The 16675-nt window shown below is 34.9% G+C and overlaps 1 protein-coding gene across 3 annotated transcripts; it reads right to left on the bottom strand.

Annotated features, from left to right (window-relative positions):
- Positions 1–3546: 3546 nt before the first annotated feature.
- LOC131367876 (myelin-associated glycoprotein-like) lies at positions 3547–15942 on the bottom strand. 3 transcript variants are annotated; one of them, XM_058413497.1, is made up of 11 exons: positions 14096–14194; positions 11415–11473; positions 10933–11307; positions 9887–10180; positions 9474–9573; positions 9197–9235; positions 7994–8026; positions 6179–7824; positions 5810–5881; positions 4406–4448; positions 3547–4240 (listed from the first exon to the last, which is right to left on the bottom strand). In XM_058413497.1, the coding sequence occupies exons 2-8, from the start codon at positions 11458–11460 to the stop codon at positions 7794–7796; spliced, it is 918 nt and encodes a 305-aa protein (XP_058269480.1). In that variant the 5' UTR covers positions 11461–11473; positions 14096–14194; the 3' UTR covers positions 3547–4240; positions 4406–4448; positions 5810–5881; positions 6179–7793. The 3 variants fall into 3 exon arrangements, with proteins under 3 accessions (XP_058269480.1, XP_058269479.1, XP_058269478.1); XM_058413496.1 differs by lacking the exons at positions 3547–4240; positions 4406–4448; positions 5810–5881; positions 6179–7824; positions 14096–14194 and adding an exon at positions 15797–15942 and having other exon boundaries at positions 7881–8026; XM_058413495.1 differs by lacking the exons at positions 3547–4240; positions 4406–4448; positions 5810–5881; positions 6179–7824 and having other exon boundaries at positions 7881–8026.
- Between the last annotated feature and the right edge of the window lie 733 nt (positions 15943–16675).

The raw sequence follows: 16675 nt of genomic DNA, 5'->3' as shown, positions 1-16675 counted from the left end.
AACAGAACAGAATTTCTAGGTGAAAATAAAGATTATTTCGGTCCTAAAATGTGTTCTGTGGGAAATTTTATACTTAAGAGTATATGATTTATGATGTTATGAAGTTATGATGAAGTTATGATAAAGAAAAACCAAGAGTAGTATTATCATGGGTCCAATTCATAATTAAGATAAATCTCGTATTGAAAAGTCCATCCACATACCATAGGTAAGAGACCAGTGCCTGGTGCAAGCATACATTTATATCAGTGTGCCAATTGAAAATATGTGAATCTGTTGTATGTATAATTGTGCCTGTATAATAGTGCTGTTTGCTTGAAAGCGTGTGGTCTGACATACATGGGGTCCATATGTAGATATTACACATTTTAGAACATTACTGCATCTGAATGGTGGAGTTGTTTGTATCTGTACACACTGGAAGGCATCGCGTTAGTGCTTACTTCACCGTTCCAAAAGAACTAGGTGAGGAAATTCCTAAAATCATTACTGAAAAAGCAGAGAAACGTGGGTTGAGAATACGGCATTGTAGTCCACAGCCCTTTCAGCGAATTGGATACAGGTTTCCAAATAGATTTGAGAGACAGTTTGCAGAAGCAGCCCTAGAATTATTGAGAAAGGAACCAGGAAAACTTTTGGTAAGGGTGAATTTAATGTGGCCCACAACCCTAAGGGATCCCCAATACACAGAGGTTTGGATCAGTGTGTGGTAGCTGGGACGGGATCTCAGGCTGTGGAGACATTTCATCGTAGCAGATTTGACCATTGACCTGCAAATGTTAACGAAGAATTAGAACTGAGGAGTGTTTGTGTGTGTGTGTGTGGAGAAAATTGGGTGTTCTCCAGGCTGCTGGAGAATCGTGTGTGTGTCTGTGTGTGCAAGGTCATTGTACCACAGTGTGTGTGCGTGTGTGAAAAACTCCCTGAAAAAGGAGAGGAATTTTTGGCCCTGAATAATCGTGAGAAAGACAGTATTGTGTACGAATAGTTTGAGAAATTCATCATCTAGAAGCATTTCATGTGAGCTTCACACGAAGCCTAAACTGACTCATAGCAGACCTATTGAGAGACTTTTTGTGTATAATCAGAAGAGAAGAATAATCAGAAAGAACCTGCCTAAAACTTGGTTTTGTGTTCTATTAGGTTGGGCTGGAAAAAGCTGCTACCTAAAAAGGAGGTGCAGCCGGTGACCAGAGAAGAGGGCCAGTTAGCCAAAGACGGGTAAGATCTCACGAGGTGGGACAACTTCAGGCAAGTACGGTCGTGCTACTGGTCACCGTGTGAAAAACTGAAAACATCATGAGCTGCAACAGCTGAAGAAAATACTGGAAGTAGAGCAGGGGTTCAGGTAAGTATAAATTTAAAAATGTTGGGCTTAAATAGAACATTCGTATTAAAGAGAAAACAAATTGTTGCCTGCATAGAGTTTGAAGGAATTGACATTTTATTGACATTTTAAGGAATTGACATTTTGTATACTTATATTCTGTTTTATGTTTTTACTATGATACTACTTATATTCTGTTTTATGTTTTTACTATGATACTACTTATATTCTGTTTTATGTTTTTTACAGTTTAACCAATCATGTAGTTGTTTATTAGTACATTGATTGTCCTAACAAGTTAAACTAATCATGCAGTTATGGAGAAAAGATTTTGATTAATTACATGCAATGAGTGCATACTCTTAGCGTCTGAGCAAGTTGAATGTGTTGTGACTTATGAGTCACAAGAGGGGGGAATGTGGGAAATAATTTTATACTTAAGAGTGTATATGAATGGATTCTTGTTTGAACTTGTGTAAAATAACCAGGGGACACCATGATTGAGTTATCAGGTATCATTTATTGATTAGATCGTTTGGGTTTGACAACATAAGGTTTAACACGATATGCAGGTCAAGAAGCCTGGGTGCGTTTGTTAGCTTTCTATGTAGTCTGCACGGCCTGTGCAAGTGGCAGTGTTGATGGCGTCAGTCTGGCAGGCCTTCTCAGCAGTAGGGACAGCTCAGACAGGAGTGTCAAAAAAGCAGCCAGGGTTGGGGATGTGCCCAGGGTCATCGTGCCAAGATATGAGTGTGTTGACACCTCGGGATAGATCTCATCCCTGAGCGCATATAGGGTGCTTTGAATGGCACTGATAGTTCCTGGAGAGATATCTAGGATTAAATATGTAGAAAGATACATAAGGGAATGGCTAGTACAAAAATTTAATAAGAAGAATAATGATAATTAAATTTAAGCAACAACAATGGAGCCACGGCCCTGAGAACTTACCCATGCTGTCCTCTGTGTTCAAATGAGCTGTTTGATGAAAGTGAGCTGGACAAAGTCCTTCCAATAAGGGTGAAAACGCTGATATTTTTTATAAAATTATTCTTGAAAATTTGATTATAATGGTATTCGGAAAAGTTACAACTTAAAAGATAATGGTGTCCAAAAAGAACCTAATGTTCCAAAAGAAAAATAGGTGGGACTTTCTCAGCAAAGAGGTATTAGCGTGAGAACATGTGAGAAGATAAGAAAAATGCATAAAAGGACTGTGTATTGAGACGCCATTTTAGAGGTTGTTGGGATGTTCATGCGTGAGCACCTCAATTCTTGTATCAGCGCTGATTGCAAATAAAACCTTGTATCTGCAGTCATCCAGTCTGCATGAATTCGTCTTCTTTAGTTAGAGTCTTGCACAAGCTGAGCTGTCGGGTCAATGTGGAGTTAGGAGTCAATTACAAAGTGTTAACAGAGTAGTGTTAGATATTGAACCTTTCGTGTGGACCGAAATATTTTTCCACAGTTCCTAAAGAGTATCTGTATCACACAGTCAGTCCAGGACCAGGGCAGTGCAAGGCAAGATATATTCAGAATATATCAAAACCTAATGGTAATGAAATTTAGCATGTGCTGAGAAGCAGAAAAACAGAATGATGTCAACCACAGACTTAATTATGTGCTATAGGGAAATGAGTCATTCTTATAAATTTTAGACATTGGTTAGAAGCCCGTGTTTCATTTTTTCTGCTTCTCTATGCTTCTCTTGTCTATGCCTGTAACTCTTTAATTCATAGTTTAAAAGCTAGCAGAGAATGGTGAATTTCTAAAGGACTGCTCAAGGGAACCAACCCAGCCAGTGAGGGGTTGACTCTCAGTGCCTGTCCCAATTAAGCCCAGATAAAATGTGAGTTTTGTGTCAGGAAGAGCTTCTTAAAACCTGTTCCAAATCAAATATGCAACACAGATGATCCGCTGTGGCGAACCCGAACGGGGAACAGAAGAAGAAGAACAACAACGTATGGATATTCAGGGGCATATGTTAACGTAATTGGCATAGTAGATTGGCACAGCTTATGGTTTAAATCTTAAATCAACCAGTCGATTTTGAAATAGTCTACTTAATAATTTGTGTTGAGTTTATTATGATTTTATTTACAACTACATAGTCCCCAGCTACAAATGCATGTCCCTTTTCTCTAGACAGAATTTTGATTCTGATTAGAAGCGTTTAGCAGGTATTCTGTTTGCTTCAGTGTGTATTGCTGAAAAACTGATGCTTGACAGTGCCTTTTTAATTATACAAACTGATGAAAATCAGTACATATTCAAAACAAATACACTCAACACATTAACAAGTACTCTTTTACATTCAGATTGTCAGAGACAAAAGAAAATCACAATAATAGTACTGTTAATACTTATTAATAATCAATTGTATGTAATGTAACCATCCAAATATCAGTGCTTTGTTTGTTTGTTTTGGGGGGGTTTTTTTGCAAAGCAATCCTTTCTGTAACATAATGAAAGCTTATTTCGAAATGCATTACTTCCATGTTAAATCCACGTCAAAATATTTATCTACATTTATATTTTAAGGTACAGTTGATGGTTAGGTGGGCTTCTTCATGGAATAAGTGTGTGGGCATAAACATGGTTTCTCATAGTCAGTAAAAGGAACTAAAACTACCCACTGAAAACACATTATCTGCGAAGTTCATCGGATGAAGTTGCTGTTCAGTGAACCTTTCCAGTATGCAAAATATCATTTCGTCATTGCCAAGAAATTAAGACTGACCTCACTTAAACCTCAACTCCACATAGAAAGCATAAAGAATGGCAAGAGACTATAAGCATAAAAGAATGTAACATATATAAACATAAACAAAGAGATGATAGCGTGTATCTCTGTCATCAGATATTCCCATACACGTTGAGGTCACCCACGTTGGTGTAATCATCATCATAGCCCTGTAGAGAAAAGAAATAAGCAGAATGTTCTATTACAATCAATACATCAAAATCATCTTTTATTGATTAAAGCTATTCTTTCTTATTTTCTATGAAATCGTATCATATTGTATCATGTTCATTTAAAGTGGAAAAATGAATAGAAATGTAATGAGAATGACTTACATCTGAACATCTGAAACCAGATTTGCTGTAGGCTTTTTTTTCACTAACGTTTTGTGAAAAAGAAGGATTGTGATTAATTTTTTTAATTTTCCCTTAGAAAAAACGTTACAACACAAGAAATAACATTATTACTATTATTCTATTAATAGTACTATTTCATTAATTGAAAGTTATCTGAATTCATGGCTTAATTAAAAAAATAAAACTAATTAGTATGAAGAACACAATAAAAGTCTTATACTACAGCAGCATGCTCCTGCAGAGCTGTATAAGAAGGAGGCACTGTACATAGCATGTTATACATGTCGAGAAATATTTTAAGTATACGGTATTACACTACATTAGGGATGGACAAAGGCTAAAAAGTGTGTAATGAAATAACACATGATGATTGAAAACATTCCACTCTAGGGTGGTGATGATAAGGTGAGATGCAAAGTAGAAGTAATGCAAAGTAGAGTTTGGTGCCATGCAAAGTAGAGTTTTTGGGAGTTTTCCACCCCAAAGAGGATTATTTTCCTGTAATAGCATGTCCCAAAGTGTATAATACTATTTATACTCCAGCAATTTGCCAAATATTAAAATCTTTATTTGTTTATCTGTATATGTTGTTGGCTTCTTTCAGCTGTTCAGGATCACCACAGCGGATCATCTGGTTCACATTTTTAATTTGGCACAGATTTTACGCCAGATACCCTTCCTGACGCAACCCGCCCATTCTATCCAGGCTTAGGACACCTTAGGTCACTGAGAGTTAACTCTTCAGTGGCTGGTTTAGCTACATACCTGGGAATCGAACCCAGGCTATGGCAATGAGAGTGCAGGATCCTGTTTATAGTTATATTTGATGCTATAAAATATCAATGTGTCAATGTAATTCCTCTTATAACATCATTAAACAGTTATTTGCTCATGAGTGTTTATAGTTGCTCACAGTCATCGATATTCTCTAAGAATAGAATTCTCATTGAGGTCCATCTTACCAAGAAAGGGGAATTTTGACTAGGCTGCTTTGCTTTGCGTCTGATTTATTTAGTTTCCACATGTACATGGTAATGTATGCACAATGTATATATGATATATGCTGGTTTAATTAATAGGGTAAACATCTACTAACAACCAGATAGCAATTTTGCTGGTGTAGTGCATTAGACAGTGGGAATTCTGAACAAGAACTATACTCTATAGTTGGATACGCTATCAATTTGCATCACATCACCTACGACACCTTTTATTATTAATAATAATAATAAATTAATAATAATAAAAAAAAAATTTTTTTATGTTTTTTTTTATTTATTTAACTTTCTTGTCTAATTGATCCAGTGTAAGATACAAGATGTGAAGCAATAGTAAATTTTAAAAATGAATACAGTATAAGAAAATGCACACAAAATACTCTACCTCTGTGGAGATGGACAGCGGGGTTTTGAGAATCCTTCTGTTCCTGACAGGGTACTTGCATAATTGTTTGGCCTTTAAACATACACATTTGGTTATTTGGTTGTGATCTAATATAAACAGGTAAACGTGATCTAATCTACAAACTTCAAAGAATAAAATATTAAAGGTGAAATATTATATTTCAGTTACTACATGTAAGTGGCCTATACAAAGCTGAGAAACTGGGTTTCCTTTAGCATTTTTTTTGTTCGTTTGAAGTCATTGAAACAAACAAATATTCTGGTGGTCATTTGTTGTTGGGTTTAATTGTGGGTCTGTCAGTGCAGCAGTTTTTACAATCCAATAAAGATTCATAATAGAATTACTTACTTAGTGTCAATATTCCTATCAGGCTCCTGCCTTCTTCCATGGTTCCTATTAAGCAATAAAAGATAAAGAGTCAGGTAAGATTAGAAATAAATAAAATAAATAAATAAAACCTTTCCATAAAAGAAGGTAATACTTCTACCTTGTCTTTGGTTCAGCTTTTTATTATTTATAATTCAACAAACTACAATTCCAAACATTTGTTTGGTTTTCAGGAGCAGGCATCATGATTATAAACTGAAAAATATCTTCAGGGAAGCTCCAGTCATCTTTGCAAAATAGCTCTCCACAGTATAAGTAATGTGAGACCTTCATGTGGGACAATTGGCGAATGTCAGTGTGGTTAAAAAACCCCGATTTTGATACCTTAGATAATGCTATCACTAATTATTCAACTAAAGTCTCTATTTACTCTTTTAAGAAAAAATGTTACATACATGCTGAATGCAAATAAACCAAGAACCACCAAGGTTTAGTGCATTTTTAAGTAAGAGCGTGTCTGCGTTTTCCTGTCATAAAGGAGGAACAGAAAAACGGAACAGAAAAAGAGCTAAAATAAAAAGATAAAAAAGTGTCACTAATGTTCTAAAGTTCTAAGAATACTACACAAAGACAAATTATTAATCCCACTTCACTTTTTCATGCATTGTATTTGTCAGATAGATGAAGAAATGATCCATCTAAAAAGAGGAATCTGCTTCATCTCTCTAGAAGCATGAACTCCATTTACTTCTAAAGAAGATGAACTCCATCTAAAGCAAAAACCACCTCTACTTAGAGGGTGAACTCCATCTAAAGCAAAAACCACCTCTACTTAGACGGTGAACTCCATCTAAAGCATAAACCTCATCTACTTAGAGGATGAACTTCATCTAAAGCATAAACCTCATCTACTTGGAGGATAAACTCCATCTAAAGCATAAACCTCATCTACTTAGAGGATGAACTGCATCTAAAGGGGATGAACTCCATTAAATTAGAGGAACATGTCTCTAATTTACTAACTGGCCATAATGAACTAAATAATGCTCTACTATTGATAGATTACACTAGCATTAATATCATAAACATAACAAATTGGTTAGAGAGAAAGTGAAATCCTAGCAAATGGTAAATATTTACAGGATATTTTACTTTTGATGAATGCATAAAACATAAAACAACATGTATTGTTTTAAAATGAACACCATCTTCCACTTGTTTCAGACAAGTAGTAAACTTTGTTACACATGCACATCACATAACACCATAATGTTTTCTATTCCAAATATTTTCATTTTTTCTAACACTTTTTTTCCCTGAAACTTATATACATATATATTTTTAATCAAGCAGATGTGAGAAATTAACAGTGACGTGGAATAATATGGTTGTAGTACATTCATACTGTTATGCACTGATTTCAGAAAGGATCAGTTATAACTTTGATAGCAACTATATGACTACTATATCAGTAAAAGGTCTTGTACATCTGAGTCATGTTTGACAGTAACATGCAGTAAATATTAAAACTTTATTCAAGCGTACCAGCATGTATGAGTGTGTGTGTGTGTGTGTCTGTGTGTGTGTGATTTGCACTGGAAGTGTATGTATAAAAACAGTCAACAGATGAGTCTACTTATTCTCTCATTCTTCCCACTGACCTGACCCTGTTGATAAAAGGAATAAAACAACCACATCAGTCATTACAGAATGTGTAGGAAATGTATCTCTTAAAAATTAGTCCTATCGTCTAAATAGTTAAGAGAGTTAGTTAATACTAAAGAGTTTACTGTGACTGGTAAGGAAAATGTAGTATACAAGCTAATCCCTGCTGACCTGCGAGACATTCTGGAGAGACGACTCCATACTCTGTGAAGAAAAAGAACCATCATTTTTAGAATAATAAACCACAATGTAGTGTATATGAGAATAGATCAGTCTTCACATTTCTGTAAATAAAATCATGCACTGGAACTGCAGTGCAGTTAGTAGAGCTGGAGATTTGACAGATGCTTTTATTTATGAATTAGTCTCTGGTACACACACTGTATATTTGCAGGAGTAATATACAAACATATTTATTAATGTAATTCTTTTGATATAAAAAAAAAAAAAAATTATATTGTTCAGTTGACTTGCACAACCTACTAAATAATTTATCCACATCTAAGTGTATAATGCTGGTATGTAATAATTTCCAATCATTATTATTAAATTTAATGTTACTGTTAGAATGGAGCATCGCACAAACAGAAAAGAATGTATAATTATATAATGGCCAAAATATCAAAACATACCCTTATTATTTATTAGTTTATTTTTTCTAGTGGCCCTTTAAAGTTACCATATGTAAGAAAAAATAAAATTTCTCACTATCTATTGTTAATGTATATTGTCTTAATTATTATTGCATTAATTGGATTTTATTAACATAAACAGATCAGTACTGCCATAAGCAGACAAACGTGTACAACATCTTCATAGTGTATAGCCTGTAAACATGGCATGACAGGAAACCACATTTTTCCCATTCATTATTCAAATTAGACAGCAGGTTACTGTATGTCTACTGTAGACGATCTCGAAGTAATTTAAGATACATGGGTCAGGTTTAGAAGGAATTGTGTTTTCTGCATGGGCTTGTCCCATTGTATATTCCTATATTCCTTATTTGTTCTTGGAAATGGATGCAAATACAATTGTAGCTAATTTCACAGTTTCCCGATCCAGGTATTAACTAGTCCATCCATTGTCTATATTTTATACACTTTATTCCTAATTAGCGAAAGGCAGGGGTACACCCTGGACAGGTCGCCAGTCCATCACAGGGCCACATATAGACAGATATACAACCACACACCTTGTACATGTTTTTGGACTGTGGGAGGAAACCGGAGTACCCGGAGTAAACCCGGAACCCAGGATTTGAACCCAGAACCTTCTTGCTGTGAGGCAACAGTGCTAAGCCACCACTAAGCCACCATGCTGCCACCATTTATTGCTACCACCGAATGGTTAAAAATAACACTAATTACTTACCCATCTGGATTTCTAGATTGGAGGTCTTGAATCTGTTTCCTAATGGTAAGGTAAAAGAAAAAAAACAAATATTATAACAGTCATGGCTAGCTATGTATAAGTGTGTGTGGGTTATCAGATGAATGAATGAATGTCTAACTGATCGGACTAATCTTGGGAATATTTCATAAATACTAGTAACACAACATTAATAAATGAAATCTATATTACAACAACATGAAAAATTATATAATGCACATGTCAGCAACTTGGAATCTTCAGTTTCATTCAGACTCACTTGTATTTCTTGGTCACGAAGAAACATGCTGTTCCAAACAGAATGATGGTTCCAAGCACAGCAACCACAGGGATAATGATGTGAAAGTAATTTTCTTTACCTGTAAAAGATTCGTTGTTGTGTAGTTAACTGTTCATGAGCCTATAAAGAATATATCTGCCTTTAATTATTTGCTTCAAGTGTCTTGCAACCCTATTAACATAAAATATACCATATATGCTTGCAAAGAGTCACGTATGCTGTATATAGGGCACTTCAGAAACAATAGTCAAATAGTAAGTTTCATGTAATATTTAATTTAACTTTTAGGAAAAACCTGCCAGTTGTATATATGGTGTTAAAGAGGATTTAGTTTAGAAAAGCCAATCATAAGAACCTGATTTATGAAGGACATGCAACCTAATTCGTCTTACGTTTTACGTATATCTTGTGAGTAACTTGAGATTTGATGTCGCCGTGGAAAGTGACAGTGCAGGTGATGTCCTTGTGATCATCCTCCTGTGTGGCAGTGAAGGACAGGAGGGACTCCACCTCCCAAACTCCATGGCCATTGTGCTTATTGGTCACACGGGGTTTAACATCTGAACGACTCCATTCAATAGTTGGGGGGTGTGTGGGACAGGTGTGTGTGATATAACACTTGAACAGGGTAGGAAGTCCCTCTGTCACAGATTCGTCATGATCCAGAGATGGTTTATGTGGTTCAGCTGTATACAAAGTACAAAGGCATACTTATTACTGTTAAATAAAATCTTAATAACTTCCAAATTAATTAATATGCGGATGATATTCAGGAAAGAATAGGTTAATTATCTAACTATAGAATATAAAGAATATAAATTAAACCGTTCACAATTGTAACTACTTGCTCATATAGAAAAAAATATTACGCATGTAATTTCAACAAAGCGTCTTTTACAAGAAGTTATTAAATTAATGATGCTACAACACTGATCTTTCTTAGACAACAAAACTGAGTTTCATAAGACATATAAACACTGCCAGTCAAACATTTTGTGGAATTACTTACATTTTATTAGTTTACCTACTATCAGCAAATTAATAAGGAAAAAAACAAACAAGTTTATAATAAAACTGTAAATTAAGGTGTTGTTAAAGTCAAGTGGAACATGAACCCTTTACTCTAAGCCTATAGATAAATGACCCATTTACAATATTAATAAGCTACATTTGTCCAGTGTTACTTAATTTATAGCACTAATATGTTCCAATATAAATATAACATTCTAGAGTATCTTGATAAATACTGTATACTGTACTCTTGAAGTTTAGCCAAACATGTCAAAAATGTTTAACTGGTAGTGCATGCAGTATATGCCACTAATTAAATAAAGTTTTTTTAAATGTATATATATTTGATCATTATTGAAATGCTTATTTCTCAAATCTCAACACACAGAGAAAATGGTAAATGTGTCAATTTTAAAACCAAACTCACGTATCATATTGATGCGCACACACGCCTCCTCAAAAGAGAATTTTTCAAAATTTTTGATTTCAGCTCTAAAACAGTATGGACCAATGTCGTGGTCTTTCACTCCATTAATTTCCAGTGTGCAGTTCTTCTGACCCAATCGACCAACAAGCCTTGTGCGATCTTTAAAGTTGTCTACAACATTATAGCTATCTTCATCATAGATACGATGTGCCCTGTCTCCCGTTTTGTGCCAGATTCCCTTCACCAGAGACTCAGGATACTGAGCAGCAGGGTAATTAAACGTGCAGGGCAACACGACACAAGATGACACCAGGGCCTCGATTGGAGTGGCAACTTCTGCTTTCCACACATCCGAAAAAACAGAGGCAAAGGTCACTGTGGAAGATGATAAACAGAGTTTTTATGTTTTACTTGCAGCTGTATTTAATAAAGAATGAAATAAATTGAAACATCATGTAACCAAAGTAAATGTTATTCTGTACCTTGAAGACAAATCCAGCTAAACAGTATTTTTGTCTGCAGATCCATGCTGCAACTTAAACTGTTTGAAGATTGAAACATATCTGACGTCAATAATAAGTTAGAATTTATATATATATATATATATATATATATATATATATATATATATATATATATATATATATATATATGCACACCATAAACATATATTCTATATAAACTTCTACAATATGTAGTCACTATGCAAATAAGACCACCACCACCACCACCCAAAAAAAGGTAAACATCTTTTTGATCTGACACACTCTTTAAACACTGTGCACCTCAAGCAATAATGTTAAACAGTTTAGTTTGTTTGGGTTCAGACAATGAAAACTGAGGTGCTGTGGGTCAGGCTTGGGCAGCTGATCTTGAGTTATGTTTGCCTAGCATTTAAATAAAATTTAGGGCCAATTTCAGCTCTAATTCTGTTCACTTATGAAAGGGCTACACTGACCAACTTTATCTTACAGAGCAGAAGAGCGGCATGTCTACCAGGTGCTAACACCAGATGAGAAAACATTTTCAAGATTGCCGACAACACTCCAGTGGACAATACAGCTTCTAAATTAGCCCACATTGAATTATTTTTCAACATGCTTTAAAAAGTCTGTTTATTATTAACCATAGATTATGTAGAGCAAAACAAGTTCTTGTGGGTGAGCTGTTACTTTGGAAACAAAAATCTATTAAAACCAGCACATTAATATCAAGCTACCATTCAGGTTACAGCTGGAACTTCTGAGTTTTTGTTGTTATAGAAAATGAATCAAATGAATCAGCGCTATTTGATTAAAGAATTCAACATCACTGTAAGATATTCTAAACAAAAGAACCATTTTTTAGTAAATATAATAAACCTTTGGAAATAATGGACTACAATCATAAACATAGAAATCTATTGTACATCAGGGGAAGGTGAGTAAATAATAAGTTATACCTTGTTACAAGTATGATTATAACAATGAAATTTAATCTATTTAAATACATTTGTACACAGGTCATTTAACTGTCCAGCATTTGATACATGAATTGGGAAACAGGGGCGGCCAGTCATTTCCTTCAGTAGCCCTCAACACCAGCAAGTGTTTAATCGATTTATACTGGTGAAAATGACAAAACACAATTATTAACATTCTATTAATTATCTAGTTCTTGTGATTAAAAAAAATATGTCTGACCGGTTACTTGAATTAAATGGATTTAGTACACCCTCAATAACTACAAAACCAAATATGTTGTGTCGGAGGATAATTCAAGAATAAAATGTTCCAAGAAATTGAAAATTATTCAAAAGTTATGAGTATTAAGTCAAATACTTGAACTGAAATTCTGTGCATATGTTTTTTTGTTGTTGTTTTTTGGCTAAAGGGGTCCCTGGATGAAAAAAAGTGTGTGAACCCCTGACCTTCACAGCTTAGTTCATTAAAACGTTTAAGTGATGTGAGATAAGCTGTGGGAAATCTGGTGAACTGTTGCCAAAAATATAATTTTCCTGACTGTCACTATAATAAAAATGTTATTATGTTCACATTACCATCAGTGGTAATTCTATCATGCCAATTATGAAAACATTCACAAATGATATAGAAATGATCCAAATCGGTTTTATTTATGTAGAGTAATCCCCCGCTATATCGCGGTTCATTTATCGCGGTCCCGGTATATCGCGGATTTTTATTTGGAACATAACTAATTTTCTTCCCGGATTTTCCCGGTCTATCGCGGTAACCTTATTGTGAATTGTTTTTATGTTGAAATAAGGTAATCTATTAATAAAAAAATAATTATTAATTACAAAACATAAACATGAATTAGAATAATGTAAAATGTTAATAAGAACACGTAGCGTTGTTTAGGAAAGCGCGGTGCCGGGATGCTGAAAATCAATATACAGTACGGCTGGAGGAACGAACCTGGCCAATCGGAATGCCCCATTCAATTAATCACGATTCTGATTGGCTGCTGGTTCTGCGTGCAGTTGGGGAAAGGGAAGCAGAATTCAGTGTTTGAAGAGTGTGGGAGGGTCATTTACCGCTTAAACAATAAAAAAAAGCATTTTGGGGTGGCGTCTGTGTATCACGGATTTTCGTTTATCACGGGTGGGTTTGGAACGTAACAAACGGGGGATTACTGTATTTATTTACCTAATGGCATTAATCTATGGATTAATGTGAAATTGGGAAAGTGAAACTTCTAATAAAACTGGAAAAATTTGGTGGATCTCTGTGTCAGCAGGAAACTGACAGAAAAACTCTACTATAAAGTATACTTAGACCAGACGTGGTTTTCATATACTTTAGACTTTCATATACTTTAAAGGTTGACAGGAAATGCTAACCTTTAAAAAATTCTTCTTTATAGTGATCATGACTGCAAAATTAAAGTCTGCTTACTAAAGAAATTGTGTTTAAACAATTAACTCAAAGTGGATTCAAAGTCACTCAAATGTTGTCTTCCTTAACTTTATATTACATGTATAGCTTTTCAAAGAAAACATGACTGTGAATAGAAAATATTATATAAATAATGACTAAATGATTAACTCATATTCCTGTAAGTAACATTTGCATACAGACTTACTGTACAATAATAGCAACACTAATATTGTTTAAAAATAATAATAATTAAAATTATATAAATAAAAGGAGAATGAACTTACATTTTGGATGTTGAATGCAGAAAAACTATTCTGTATCTGTTTAGCGATCAGCTGAATCTGCTTTACAACTATATTTAACTTTCTTGTAGTAGGAGGTACAAGCAAAAGTCCTGCCCACAAACCAAGTGTTTGCTTTTGCTTTTGTGGTATGTACACCCTTCATTACACATCTCTTTTCAAGCCCTAATTTTACTTCGCTAAAGATGGAAAAATGTAAAAGCAAGTTTAAACTCTTACTTTAGGTTTCCCCCAGAGGTCAGTGTTACATGATGTTTTCTCCACTTTTACTTGATATGCAGATGTCGATAAAAGCACACTATCTTTAGACTAAATTAAATGCACTTGGAGAATTCGAGGCTCACAGTCTCCTAATAATATTATTGTATAATATAATGCTGTTGTTGCATTTGTTATATAATAATAATAATAATAATAATAATAATAATAATAATAATAATAATAATGTATTCAGTTCTCTGCCTACTACGTTTAACGGAATTCACATTGCCAAATACATGTAAGCTAGTGTATGCTACTGTGCCGAAATTTTTTCCTTTGTATGTAAATTCCTTACTAGTACAACAAACACACCATCAGGAAGAGACCTCCTGGATCGCCACTAATGTCTTTATTGCTCTGTTCAGCTTGGGATTTATAATAGTAATAGAAAAAAAGTCTATTGCTACAACAGATCATAATACATGATCTTGGAGCACCATCGTCTGGGCAGACGCAGATATTTCACATGCAGTTTCTCTCCTCCACAGCAGAACTGAAACTAACTACTTTTTGTAGAATTCCTGCCTTGCTGGTGATAACTCAAACATACTTCCTTTCTTACAAACAGCTGGATCTTATAAGGGATTTACAGAGGAAATCGTTTAACGAAAGTTTAATTTCTTTTCACATAGTAGGCACGCGATCTAACCGGTCCTTTCGGAAATATGGTGATTAAGAGGTGAACAAATATGAATGCCACGATAAGGTCATATTAAGACTTTTTTTCGATTTAGGGTTAGTAGCAATAACGACAAATGCATGTTAGTAACAAAGACTTGTGACGTCTACAGAAAACAGTAAGCGTTGTAAGTAAGAAAACAGGTTGTCAAAGCACAAGCTGACCAGGGGTCATACTTCAAGTTATCCATTAACGTATCAATAAAATGTATGATAATATCAGTAGAAACGCAAATCAAAATTAAATAACAAAAACAATAAGTGTAGAGTGCATCTCTGATATCATAAGTCAAATGAAAACCTTAATAATGCAGCATAAATTAGAGAAACAGACTCACATATATTCAGAGATGAGTGTGAAAATGCAGTGGAGAAAACACATCAGAAAATCAGTAACTTGGTAACTTCTTGATAACTTTGCAACATGGCATGAAAGGAAACCACATTTGCCCCTTCATTAATTAAATCAGACAGCAGGTTACTGAATGTCAACTCTAGATGATCTTTCATTAATTTAAGATACATGGGTCAGGATTAGAAAGAATGAAGTTTTCTGCATGGAATTGTTCCATTGTATATTCATATATTCCTTATTTGTTCTTGGTAATAGATATAAATACAATTGTAGCTAATTGCACAGTTTCCCAATCCAGGTGTTAGCTAGTCAGTTAACATTATTTATTGCTACCAACGAATGATTAAAAATAACACAATGGTCTAATATCAATATAATTAATTACTTACCTTTTTAATAAACCATTCACAATTGTAAGTACTTGCTCATAAATAAATAAAAAATGTGTGTGTGTGTGTGTGTGTGTGTACTTTTTTTGTGCATGCGCTCACTTTGGGTGTTTTGCTTTTGTGTGGGTTGCTGTGTAAAAAGAAGTAGAAGAAGAAGGAGGAGGAGGAGAAGGAGAAGGAGGAGGAGGAGCAGAAAAAGAAGAAGAAGAAGAAGAAGAAGAAGAAGAAGAAGAAGAAGGAGAAGGAGAAGAAGAGATTCTGCGCCAGCGTTTCCAGTAAGGAGTATGCAGCGTGGCGGCCTACTGTATGGCTGTGTGAAGGTGTAATGCCGGAAGGGTTATCGGTTCGTGGAGCCCTGTGGGCGAGCAACACGCGTGGATGGATGTTTGCGGGAGTCTACTGCGGGTGCTGCGAGATGAGAGCGAACACTGACGTGATTCTTCTGCGCATGACTACACCAGACTGGATAGCGGGGTTGCTATCCGGTCATTCTGTGAATACGATTGATTTCGATTTAGCGGTGGAACTGTTAACATTCCTGTTAATCACCCTCGGGAAGAACATGCGTCCACAACCAGATTGGATGATTTTCTTAAATAAGTGATTTTTAGATCGGCCGATTCTCATTTTTTAGGGTATAGTGTTATTGAGTAGACTGAAAATCTGTGTGCATATGAAGTGCGGTGAGACTATTACGTTGGCTGCTGCCAGTGTTTTCTTATTTTCCAACATCACCATTCCCATGGCCTTTATTGGAGAATTGAGGGTAAAAGGATGGTGGCTGTGATTTTCTGATGCCCAGCTGAGACTGTTTTAACTCTGGACTGCTACTGAGTGTGGACTTTGGACCTTTTTTTTTTTCTTTCTGTATCCCTTGAT

This window comes from Hemibagrus wyckioides, linkage group LG17 (assembly GCF_019097595.1).
Source record: "Hemibagrus wyckioides isolate EC202008001 linkage group LG17, SWU_Hwy_1.0, whole genome shotgun sequence".
Taxonomy (NCBI): domain Eukaryota; kingdom Metazoa; phylum Chordata; class Actinopteri; order Siluriformes; family Bagridae; genus Hemibagrus; species Hemibagrus wyckioides.
The sequence above is the reverse complement of the archived record's forward strand: the minus strand, read 5'-3'. Positions and strand labels throughout refer to the sequence as shown.